Source organism: Leptonotus elevatus, chromosome 11, assembly GCF_054856555.1.
Source record: "Leptonotus elevatus isolate MCC_2025b chromosome 11, RoL_Lele_1.0, whole genome shotgun sequence".
In the NCBI taxonomy this organism is placed as follows: domain Eukaryota; kingdom Metazoa; phylum Chordata; class Actinopteri; order Syngnathiformes; family Syngnathidae; genus Leptonotus; species Leptonotus elevatus.
In genome coordinates this window covers 15,504,754-15,516,874 of record NC_141249.1, presented here as the reverse complement: position 1 = coordinate 15,516,874, position 12,121 = coordinate 15,504,754, and the positions used below count along the sequence as shown (strand labels likewise).

The following is a 12,121-nucleotide window of genomic DNA, read 5'->3' as shown; positions in this document are numbered from 1 at the left end:
TGGCCAGATCATGCTTTCGTGATCCTATTGGCTGGACTGCTCACTCCTATCCAATCACAGAACAGAGAGGGCGGGCCAAGCATTTTTCCAGGGCGAGTTCAAAACCGCAGAACTTTCTGTGCCGAGAGAAGGGCTCTTGCTAAATGTTTTGCTTGATTTAGTTCAGTTTAGTTTAGTTTAACTATATTCACACTGTAGGGCGTGATACACAATTCGGATTATTTTATTTTTTTAACCGATCTTTTACTTAGATAATAGCAAGGCAGTGCAGTGAAAGGATGAATGTTTTGGTGACGGGAGCCAACAGGTAAGCGCGTTTGCTGTGGTGTGCCGCCCGTGGTTTGATTGGTTGTCGTATTATAATTAGTATTAATAAAAAGTAATATGCAATGCGCGATGCTACGGGGCCCACATTTTTTCTTTGTTTACATTTTATGCCGTACTACGTTTGGCTCACTTCCGTGTGTGCTGCAAGGACTACGGTGGCCCAAAAGGGTCAATCAAAGTAGAAGTACAGATATTGCACTTGTACTTAATATAAGTAAAAGTAAAACGTACATGCTTAAAATGTACAAAACTACAAATGGTCAATTATATAATAATATCCGTTTTGATATTAATGTCTCACACACACAAGAAAATTAATGAATTTAACTTCTTGTACTGAGAAGCAGGGTTGGGGATCCAGGTCCAGAAAGTAAAAACCCTGCCACAGGTGCTTCTGCTCAACTGGTACGAGCTCGTCTCCACCTGTTGAGTAGAAGCACCTGTGGTTAAAAGTATTCAGTAGAATGTACAGATCTGTTTTTAATTGTAGAGAGGAAAAATATACAGTCGTCAGAAACACACGCAAAATACACATCCCTAAAATATTTAATTACAGTTACCAAGTATGTGTACTACTTCCCAGTTCCCACCATGTTATTTTATTTATTTATTTGTTCCCCTGCAGTGGCATAGGCTTGGCTCTATGTGAGCGTCTCCTCAGCTCCCGGGATGCCGAAGGACTCCACCTGTGCCTGGCTTGCAGAAACATGCGCCGGGCTCAGGCCGCTCGCTCTGCCCTGCTCGCCGCTCGCCCCGCGGCACAGGTGACGCTGGTGCAGATGGACACCAGCAGCATCAGCTCGGTGCTCAGTTCTGCACGGGAGCTCCAACTCAGGTGAAAGCATACACTCAAAATTGACAGTATTGCTTAACTTGTATTTTTGGAATGTTGATTTTCCCTATTCACACTAACGAGCCACATGACACTTGGGCTACAGTTGGACATTTTCACTTAGGGGTGTACTCACTTTTGTTGCCAGAGGTTTACACATTTTCACCGAGCAAGTATAGCAAAATACACTTGCCCATTGCATTGATGTCCAGTCGACTCTATTGTGCACGCCACAGTTAAATGGTTAACTTTGGTTGTCTTCTTCAGGTTTAACCGGCTGGATTATGTCTACCTAAATGCGGGCATCATGCCAAACCCGCAATTTGATCTCAAGGCTTTCTTCAAAGGCCTCTTTTCCAGGTACATTGACCCCCTCCCCATTTACCGTCATAGCCATATTTTAGCCCCCGAGTAGTGTAGCGGCTGATTATTTCCATGACTTCCTCTGGGGAAATATAGTTTCTAAATCATCATATAACACACTGTAGTGTATTTGCCGTTTTATTTGCAGCAGTGTCATCACCATGTTTGCGACCGGCGAGGGCATCCTGACACAAAAGGATGGAGTCACCCCAGATGGTTTGCAAGAAGTATTCGCCACCAACCTCTTCGGCCACTTCCTCCTTGTGAGTCTGTCCGTCCTCGTTGACATTGATTTTCTGCAGTGGGAGCAACTCTTGAGGTCACTTTATCAGAATGCAGGCTACATTGGATACGTCTGACACTTGAGCAACAATACTCATTAAAAATGAATAGCTTTACTGTCCCAGATGCAAGGTCACGGGGTGAATTGTAAAATGGGAAAGTCTGAACCTCTTTCATCAAGCTCTACTCCAGAACTTTTAGAGGATCATTTGGATTTGTTGATATATTGTTAGAATTAAATTTTGAGGTAATTTTAGCGGAGATTGGAAAGTAGTAATTGGGTTTAAGGAAGTATGTTGAAGTGAGACATATCAATTGTTTCAATATCAGTAAATGAAATTTCCTTTCAGATCAGGGAGCTCGAGCCGCTTCTTTGCCAAGACGGCCGGGCCTCTCGGCTCATCTGGACATCGTCCAGTAACGCCCGCCGCTCGGCTTTTAGCCTGGAAGACGTGCAGCACCGCAGAGGCCGCGAGCCGTACAGCTCATCCAAATATGCTTCCGACCTGCTCAGCCTGGAAATAAACACGCGCTATAACAAGCAGGTTGGTTCGAACAAAATAAAATTCTCTGACATCACGTCCGAGCTAGCTTAAATAATAACACCCTCGTCGAGTTCTGTGTTGTGAAAATTCCAACGAAAGGACCAGGAATATCATGAGATCAAATACTTGCTCTTCAAAATGCCGTGGAACAAAATCTGGAACTCAACATGCCACTCAATATTAACGTCACTGACATCTGAGAGCCTACAGCGGCCATTTTGGAAAATTCTTACATCTTCATCTTTTTTAAATTCAGTTCATTTGAATTGTTTTTTTTTTAGAGTGGTAGTTTCCTAACAGCTCTAGCATCTAATAATGGCACACAAATCCGATGTAATGTTAGCTGAATTGTGCTCTCCAGGGCTTGTACTCATCTGTGATTTGTCCCGGCTTTGTGATGACCAACCTGACCTACGGCATCTTGCCTTCCTTGCCAGCATTCCTCTGGACTCTGCTTCTTCCTCTCTTGTGGCTGGTGGGTGACATGAGAAGTTTGGACTGATGTCATTCACCGCCATGCAACTCCTCTCCCATGTTATCAGATCCGGGTGTTCACCAATACTTTCACCATGACCCCCTACAACGGAGCCGAAGCTTTGGTAAAGCTGAAGCGAAATTTTACATTGAAAAAAAAAAAAGACACTGCAGGACAATCAGGGATGTGCTTCTCCTTTTTTTTAGATTTGGCTTTTTAATCAAAAACCTGAAAGGTTGGACCCGCAAGCCAAATACCACAGTTTAACATCCGGCTTCGGCCATAGCTACACGCAACCACGACAGGTATGCCCAGTAAATATTTCCACTTGGAATGAGCATCCCAGAGCGGATACTGTTGAAATGGCGCGGCAACTTATTCCCTCATTGCAGATGGATGTCAACTTGGACACGTCAGAGGCGCTCTTTAACCGTTTGCATACCAGGTGTGTCAGAAAAGTACCAGGACTGACATTACAAAAGATATTAATTGATATATATTATCAATATCATAATTTTTTTGACCAATGAAATGAAATTTGATTACCTGCTGCAGCACACCTGGTGATCTATCGCTGACTTAAACAGTGAAATGACAAACCTTGTAATATGAAGGTTATCACGCATTTCACATTTTAACATTCTTGTCACACAAATGTAGAAAGAAGCTAAGCACTGTTGATTGCAAAAATCATAATAAAATGCTTAACTAAATCTGGTGTCTGAATGTCTACAGTCTTCGTCTCACCCCCTCGTTGGACCTAAATATCAAGAATAACTTGTTTTTCCTTCTTCAAAGATGCCCTCACAGGTGCGGTTGTCAAATCCACAACGCTCAGGACAAAAGGCGTCAGATTCCCACAGCAGGCTCTCCGTGTCGTCCCCAAAGCGCACATAGGTGCAGTGAGTGAGCTCGTCGGCAGCGTTGGGCGATGCTGGCGGCTGCATCTTGGAATTCTCGCTCTGCCGCTCCTCCGCCCCGCTCACTTTGGGGTTGGAAAAAGCCCACACCATGCCGCACAAGTATAAAAAGAACGTCCCCATGACCAAAATCATGAGCGCGTAGGACTCCATCATGGCCTTGGTGACAACGGACGTCATGTCTAATGGGGTTTGCTGGGCTGCTGTGGTGCGCTCGGGTGATGCTGAGGCGGGTGTCGTTCTGTGGGCTGGACCAACGTTCAGTCCGTCTGTCAAGGCTGATAAGCTGAACTGGACTTGATATTAGAATCGATTCTCGTGATGCAGTGCAGTTGTAATCCAAGCATAATACAGGTACAGATTTTTAGAAAAATTGCCTAATGACAAATGTACAATAAAAAAAATGTGCAATTAAAAACCATAAGGTTGTGAAGCGGTTTAGTGTTTTTTTCATTTTTATTTTTTTACTTGGTCCATTTCAGCAATTTAAAACCAGGGGTGAGACTTTATAAATGTTTGTCAAAAAAAACGAATAATAATAATATAAATAACGCGACTTATTTATTTGATTTGTAATCAATTTAATATTTTTAAAAGGTATTTTTATTTTCAATTGTTTTTATTATTATTTTACAAATGCACCGCTTTAAAAGTTTACTTACAAAAATCTAAACCCCCACATTTAAAAAAAGAAAATGGAAGCAAGTTTTTCATTCTGAAGCTTTACCACCTATGACTTTTGATTTGTACTCTGTCGAAACTGCAGTCGTCACTTTTGGGATTAGATTAACCATGCGAGCATATTATTATTATTACTCATTTTGAAACAAAGATGGCCAAAGTTATGAATTAAAGGCATGACGAGTTTCTTTAAAGACTGAAAACGAGAGCAAAGTGTTTTAAAAGCGCGTGTGCACTGCTTCCGCAGGCGAACAACAAGAGCTACTGTTGCATTGTGGGTAACGTAGTTTTTACGGGCGTTTCCCCCATTGCTTAGCGCCCTCACCGGACTACACGCCCCACCCGCGCCTCCAACGAAGCCCCGTATGTCTATCGCGCCGGAAGAGAAGAAGCTCCTTTCCCCAGCCATCTTGTGGCTTCACCTAGCGAAGTGTTCGCACCAAGCCTCGTAGAATCGGAGGAAAATCCTGCTGAAGGGGCGCCATCATGCCCGGACAAATGCAAGAAGGTTTTGGCATCGCCGTAACCAATCGATACGACCAATTATTGGACGATGAATCGGACCCGTTTGAGCTGATGAAGCAGGCTCAGGCTCAGGCTCAGGCTGAGGCGAAGAAGAAGAAGGAGGCTGCCGCTTCTGGTGCCGCCAAGTCTGCAGCCCAGGCGGCCAAACAGCCCAAAAAGGAGTCCCAGAAAGACAGAAAAACCCCGTTGACCGACAAAAAGGCGGAGCCCCAGGCTCCCGTCCCGCTCAAGAAAGATGGTGAGCACGTTTTCTGCTTTTCGAACCCCTTAGCACAAGAGGATGTTGGGAGATGCTAAAAGCTAACTTGTAGCAAGGTGCATAACGCTTACATGACGTGAGCCCCGCGTGGTTGCCGAGTTCTCCGCGTTCTCTCTGAGCCCTTCTCGATCCCTATCAAACATGTTCGAACCTTGCGACATATCTATGAACAACCTCTCCCAAAGACCGCATTCTGGTTTGCCTCGAGGCCCTCATTGGCAGTCCAGGCCTTGTGTGAATATGACGTGCGAGTGCACGTTTGTCGTCATGTTAAAAACAAGTACACTGAGGAGAAAACATTACACAAGTCAAATGTCATCCAAGTCCGTGTCAAATAAATGATTCAACATGCAACTCGCGCTCATTGACAACAGACGATAAACAGGCGCGCACATGCTTCTTCCAAGCCAGCACTTCCTTGCTTTCCCTTTAGCATTATGCTAATTGCTATTACACACCGAGAATCAATCTTAAAAAGCACACAATTGGATGCACTTGCATGCTCACTGTTGGTCGTAATCAGCATGTGTGTGTCCGAATGTTAGGTCAAGTGATCCAGTTTCTGGAGAGAAGATGAGACAGGTGCACCCTGTGTGTTGCACCCAGCTGCTAGATGCTTCTATTTTGGTACACAGGGCGAATGAAGCAATGTCTCCGCTCTCCAACATGTGTAGGCCTACAGCGGCCATGTGCTGCCAGGGCGTCGGAATCATGATGAGGATGGTGGTGGAGCCGCATGGCGTTCAAGACGTTTATTAGCACACAATGTGATCAGGCACACGGCAGGCGATGTTTTGCTCAATGCCGGTCGGGCAAGCAAGGGGGGGGGGGGGATTTCAAATCTGGGGTAGTCACAGGCCGCATTCCAAACCATTCATCCACTGCTGCCTCAGCTAATGATTGGCGGTGTTGTAATCTCTAGTGGACAATTCCCCTCAATTGTCCTAAAACGTGCTGTGGAAATGATCAAGTGAATTTATCCGAAAACCGTACTGCTAACATGAAGGGGCCCTTTTCCTTATTGGGGGGAGCGTTTCACTTGTGTGTAATGTACATGTAAAAATTAAGTTTTTTGAGGAATATTTTCATAAATGTGTCCATCTTTAAACAAATTCCTCCTAACCATGAATAATTGCCACCCACCCATTTGTAATTTCCTATAGAGTACTGATTCCTGATACGATCATAAAGTACAAACGTCATACATCTTGAATTTACACACATTATTACAGCTGTGAACTTGTGTTAGGTAAACGTAGTCAGTTGTAAGTTCAGTTATTCACAAACTGACGTGATCTCAGACCTGGATGCTCTAGCACGTAAACAGCATAAGTAATTAAATTAAATGGGCTGTTGGTTGCTGCATTTGGAGAGAAGCAGAAACATACTTTCAGTTTCATGTTTGACATGCATGAGGTTCGTTCAATTTCAAGGACGTCTCTTCCATACTCAAACCTTTAAACGGTACCAATAGATTTTGCCTAACAATAGCCTAAAACTGGGGCCACATTCGTGCTTATGTTAGTTAGACCTTTGCTCAGAAACGGCAAATACATTCACAATATTAGTTAGGCATGCAAATACAAGAGCTGTGTTTGGATAAACCCTGTCACACAGACATTTGGTTAGCATTAAGAATTGGCAGCACACTTAAAATGTGATGCAACTGTCAAAAGGTTGTTTAGTAAGCCTTCAAACATATGTAAATATTTCCTCAATGTTTTCACAAATTTACGTTGGGTTAATTTTCTAAGCGCTTCTGTGCTGTAGTTACGTTTTACTAAGTTGTGTTTTTTGGGGTGTTCAGCTTTAGAGGTTCCACTCTATTAGTTTATACATTTGTGCTCTCAACGTGTCACCCCAAAGTCCCCGGCATGAGGAGAATGGGCCGCAAACCGGAGGGCGAAGGCTCGAGACCCCAGGGCGGCCAGCAGGGAGAGGGCCGCCCCCCCGCAGACAGACGGCCGGTGGACAGGCGGCCACCTCGTCGCTTCGAGAGGCCGACCGGCGAGCCCGGTGACAAGCCCCCCGGAGACAGGCCCCCCGGCGACAGGCCCCCCGGCGACAAGCCCGAGGGAGGCGAATTCTCGGTGGAGAAGTGAGTTTTCGTCTATCATCGCAGAACGCGTCCAGGCGAGCCGACAGTTAACGGTTGTTGTCGCTGCCGCCCTTCAGGCCCATTGGCGACAGGCCGATGAGAGGCCGCGGTGGCGGCAGGGGCTTCCGTGGAGGCAGAGGGCGCGGCATGGGTCGCAGTGACGGCTTTGACTCCAGAGGGAAACGGGAATTTGACAGGCACAGTGGCAGCGACCGATCGTAAGTAATTGTTTAGATTCACACAGTCAATGAGGTCATTAGTAAGGTTTGATGGGTTGTCATGCATTTCAACTTCTACTCAGATTGGTATTATACACACACTAATATAACTGCATATGCATGTAGAAATAAGTTAACATGGAGGAACAAATACATAAAAGACCATTTCTAAAGTTTGGGATCCTTTCACAATTTTAAGTGCTGCTAAGTGGACTGCTGACTCTGGCAAGGTGGAAAGCCGCATGTAGTACTAGTAGTAGTGGTGGTACTTGTAGTAGATAACAGGTCACTTCCTGTTGATTTAAAGCCACTTCCTGTTAAAATCCGGTCACCTCCAGGTCACTTCCTGTTGATTTTAAGCCGCTTCCTGTTAAAATCCGGTCACTTCCAGGTCACTTCCTGTTTAAATCAGGCCACTTCCTTAACAGCAGTTAAGTGCAGTATTGTCACCTGTAAACTAGAACTGCCTTATGCAACAATTTCAATTGCGACACAATTTAACGTATTTAACATCATTAGCTATTTTAACTTAGCCTACCACTGCTAGTTAGAACATATTGCAACGTCCCCACACTTGGACTAGGATAGATACAGCCGTCGTGCACTTCAAACCGCTTTATTAAACCAACGGCAATAAAATAAACGTTGAGTCCTGATGGTCACATCCGATGCCCGAAGTGGCTAACAGTTAGCCAATTAACAGCCAGCTTCTAACCTGCGCTCACACAGCCAATTGGCCCTGCCGTTCAAAGCCATCAGTCAAAAATAATACAGTGTAGAACGTCAGGATGGTGACCTCTAGGTGAACAATAATAATACCCACACTTCACTAGATACTTCGTTTAATAATGTCAAATTTTAAAAAACTTGATTGATTGGTAGCATAATGTATGGTGAGTGTATTCCATTGCTGCAGCCTGATTTAGCTTATTACACCAGTTTTTTTTTTTTAAACCAAATTATTTAATACTTAAGTAGCAGCATCTGTGATTTTTTTTTTTAAAAAGTACTAGAAATAGTAGCGCTTATTTCTAAGATGCCAAATTACATAATGCCCATACCTGATACATATATTCCTGCATGCTACATAGTTCCCGCTGTTGGTGGTGGCTAAAGGAAAAGTTTTTTTGTGTGGGGTGTTCTTCCTTCAGTGGTCTGAAAGGTGAAGAGAAACGTGGTGGAAGCGGATCTCACAACTGGGGCACAGTCAAAGATGAACTCAAGTAAGTCGGCCCCGCCCGCAACACGAAAAAGATGACGAGCGCGTGTCACACGAAGACTGAAATACAAGCGTGTGCCTTCCACAGCGAACTCGACCAGTCAAACGCCACCGAGGAGAACCCCGAAGGGGAGGAGCATCCGCCCGCCGATTCTGAGAACAAGTAACTTGATCTTGTCCTGCGCGCGGGCTTACGCCGTCAGCCGCCGCGGTGGGCGCTCACGGCGCGCCTCTCGTGTTTTTGTTGAAGGGAGAATGAGGTGGAGGAGGTGAAGGAGGAAGGCCCCAAAGAGATGACCTTGGACGAGTGGAAGGCCGTGCAGGACAAGGAGCGATCTAAGGTGGAGTTCAACATTCGCAAGGCCAACGAGGGCGCCGACTGGAACAAAGGATTCGTGCTGCACAAGTCTAAGGCCGAAGTGAGTTTGAATGCAGTTGATTGATTTCCACGTGGCTGCCATGTCAATGTCACAAGAACGTATGTATGCTTGGCCGAACACATTTTGCAAATGTCTGCTATGAAACTTGCTCAAATGAGGCTGAATTTGAAGCAGGTGTGCTTAGCAGACGAGCAAGGATTACTAGTCCATCTTTTTTTGGCCTACACGTCTAATTTGAGTAGAGCAGGGCGTCAACGTTTGATCATTTTGAGAAAACGCAACCCTATGTATTCATCTCTCCACATTCAATAAAAAGTCACTTTGTAGCGCCCCCCCCCCCCCCCCCCCGGTAAGGTACAAAAGTATTTGTCCCAATCGTACAAAAGGGCAATCACACAGAAAAAATAATCTACGGCCCATGTGTTAATAGAATAGGAAGTCGGCCATTTTGGTTTTGAGCAGCCATTTTGAGTGAATTGAAAGCTCATACTTGGATGAACAAAAAAACACCAGACTAAGCTCGTGTAAGGGAGAGACAAAAGAAAAAAAAAGGCACACAATCCACGACACACAGATTAGCATGTGACCATATAGTTGCTTCTGAGGCACTTCAATGTTGGGCTTAGAGCTTTCAAAATTAATTGATTAATCGACAAGTAATTTACTTTGAAAAACAATGACCGAACCGGTAACATAGTTTAACATCAAACACATCCCCCACACACACACACAAATACGAAGTATGAACATAAACAATCATTGGTTAATAAACAGGAAAAAATGCTTTTGTAATGCACTTTAATGCAAAATTAAATGGATCAGATTAATTGATTCTAAAAATATTCAATAGCGACAACACTAGTTGAGTTCTAATTGCGATGTTGAGAAACGCTTGAAATCTTTTGTTGGGCGTACATTTTAAAGCGTTTTCTAATTATTTGTCTGCCCTCTTGTAGGCTAAAAAGGGTGAGCTGATAGACGCAGAGGTTTTAGATTCTAAGGTAAGCTCACCACGTCCGCGTCACAAATTTCCAACAACGTATATAGAATGGCGTGACTGACTTCCCGTCTGTTTTTGTTGTTGTTGTTGTTGTTGTTGTTTTTCCCAGCTGGATGACGAGCACCACTGCCGCAAGCCGGCCAACGATATCACGTCCCAGCTGGAAATCAACTTCGGAGACCAAGGACGCACGAGCCGCGGACGCGGTGGACCGCGCGGCGGACGGGGCGGACGCGGGCGCGGAGGCCCACCCCCCGGTGAACGCGCCGGTGATACCCCTAGGCCGTCACGCGGAGGAAGGACCGAGAAGGTAAACATCTGAAGTGATGAAACCTTGAAACAAATAATAATTATCGCAATATTGAAGAAAAAAACTCTTAACACTTATGTGTCTCCGCCCCCTCGCTAGTCGACTGCATTGGTGCCCAACGTGGACGACCCCGAGGCCTTCCCGGCCCTGGCCTGAGAGCCTTGGCTACATTTTGGGGGAGAGGGGCCCACAGGAAGGCCCCGCCCACTCCTGAGCACCTCCATTACGAGGCTTGCATGTTCCTGGATCCTTCAGCTAAGTGAAACGACGGGAGAAGACTGTCATGAACTGTGGCATTCGACATGAGGACTGCGTTTTACCCAATAAAAACAAAACAGGTGGAAAAAAAATGAAATTAACACAAAAAAACACAAAAAAGAAAATGGACTTCTTGCTACTCGGGAGCAGCTTATTGGTAGAGGTTTTTGTACTTGGAAACAAAGTAGCAGGGATGCTTTCATACAGTATTTTTTTCAGAGGTTATGCATTTGTCCATTGATAGAATCTTTTGTAATTGCTGCTTTTAAAAGAAAAAAAATCTGCATTTGGAAAACAGTCAAGCATTGTTTGTGGTGTGCGCCGTTGGCCGGTGGGCCCGCCGTTGCGGCTGCACGCATTGAGATTTGTCTTTTTGTTTTTATTCTGCTTCAGCACTGGGGCGTTGTTTTGTATTTTCTACACAAAAAGGTCAATATTCTTAAGGTGGATGGCCTGTAAAATATTGCCGTAAATTCTTTCAAATTGATTGACGGTGCAAATGACGTCGTCTTGACGAACGAGGCTTCTTTTTGTACAGCAACGTTAGGTTTTTTTTTTGTTGTTGAAGGAAGGCAAAAGTAAATTCGCACTAATGAGACTTCTTTTGTCATTGGAGGTCATCTCATCGACTTAATTCGAGATTAGTTTTTGTTAGGGCGGGTGGCAAGAGTCTTCAACCCGCTACTGTTTACACACTCCGCTACAGCCGGTCACCGCAGTCTGTATGCGTTCCATCGGCCAAGGCAGCCTGCACCACCACCACCTTCGCATAATCGCTCTGAAAGAAATAACAGTCGTCGCTCATTGTGTGGAACAACTGACGTGCTTCTGCAAATGTGTGAATTCCTGCCCTGCTATTGGAGACCTCTGTCGGTAAATAAAAGATGGTCGGTAAATTGTTTGCACTGTCTTTCTTTTATGCCGAAAGAACCTGCAGGCTAAATTTTATCAGGAAAATGCAAACTAATATGCATCAAGAAGATTCTGCTGTTTCTGGCCCCTGGTGGAAGGTTGCCTGGCAAATCTCCACCTGAAAAAATGGTTTTGCAGTTAGCAAAAAGATTTGGATTTGGTTTTCCTCTCTCTTTAACTCCTCAAGTATTGTGTGGAGACTTTGTTGTAACTCAAGGACATATCTGCCAGCACAGTGGATTTTCGGGGGATTGGAGCTTGGGCCAGTGAATAGCGAAAGTCCAAATATAATTGATTGCCATTGAAATGTGTGAGTAAAAAAAAAAATGCTAATAAACATCCAATATGTATATTCTATGAACCCCCACATTTAAAAAATCTGTAGGTAGGCAAAAAATATATATACATTTTGTGACAGGTGCTACTGTCAAAATTTTTAGCAATTAACATTATGCATAGAAAACACCATGCCAAACCCTATAAGTTGCTATTACTATTAGTAACTTGACATTTTTCA

At 44.5% G+C, this 12,121-nt stretch overlaps 2 protein-coding genes across 6 annotated transcripts; both read left to right on the top strand.

Moving 5' to 3' along the window:
- The first annotated feature begins 88 nt into the window (after positions 1-88).
- Positions 89-4,116, top strand: LOC147166003 (3-keto-steroid reductase/17-beta-hydroxysteroid dehydrogenase 7-like). 4 transcript variants are annotated; one of them, XM_086089182.1, is made up of 10 exons: positions 89-307; positions 953-1,162; positions 1,427-1,519; positions 1,671-1,785; positions 2,155-2,349; positions 2,711-2,824; positions 2,892-2,948; positions 3,031-3,129; positions 3,217-3,269; positions 3,623-4,116. In XM_086089182.1, the coding sequence occupies exons 1-10, from the start codon at positions 279-281 to the stop codon at positions 3,732-3,734; spliced, it is 1,077 nt and encodes a 358-aa protein (XP_085945308.1). In that variant the 5' UTR covers positions 89-278; the 3' UTR covers positions 3,735-4,116. The 4 variants fall into 4 exon arrangements, with proteins under 4 accessions (XP_085945308.1, XP_085945306.1, XP_085945305.1 ...); XM_086089180.1 differs by having other exon boundaries at positions 1,674-1,785; positions 3,031-3,269; XM_086089179.1 differs by having other exon boundaries at positions 3,031-3,269.
- Positions 4,117-4,795: 679 nt separating this feature from the next.
- On the top strand, positions 4,796-11,588 carry LOC147166002 (SERPINE1 mRNA-binding protein 1-like). Of its 2 annotated transcripts, none has more exons than XM_086089607.1 (9): positions 4,796-5,188; positions 7,076-7,307; positions 7,385-7,525; positions 8,677-8,748; positions 8,833-8,907; positions 8,992-9,163; positions 10,081-10,125; positions 10,234-10,434; positions 10,534-11,588. In XM_086089607.1, the coding sequence occupies exons 1-9, from the start codon at positions 4,912-4,914 to the stop codon at positions 10,588-10,590; spliced, it is 1,272 nt and encodes a 423-aa protein (XP_085945733.1). In that variant the 5' UTR covers positions 4,796-4,911; the 3' UTR covers positions 10,591-11,588. The 2 variants fall into 2 exon arrangements, with proteins under 2 accessions (XP_085945733.1, XP_085945734.1); XM_086089608.1 differs by having other exon boundaries at positions 4,797-5,188; positions 8,995-9,163.
- The last annotated feature ends 533 nt before the right edge of the window (positions 11,589-12,121 follow it).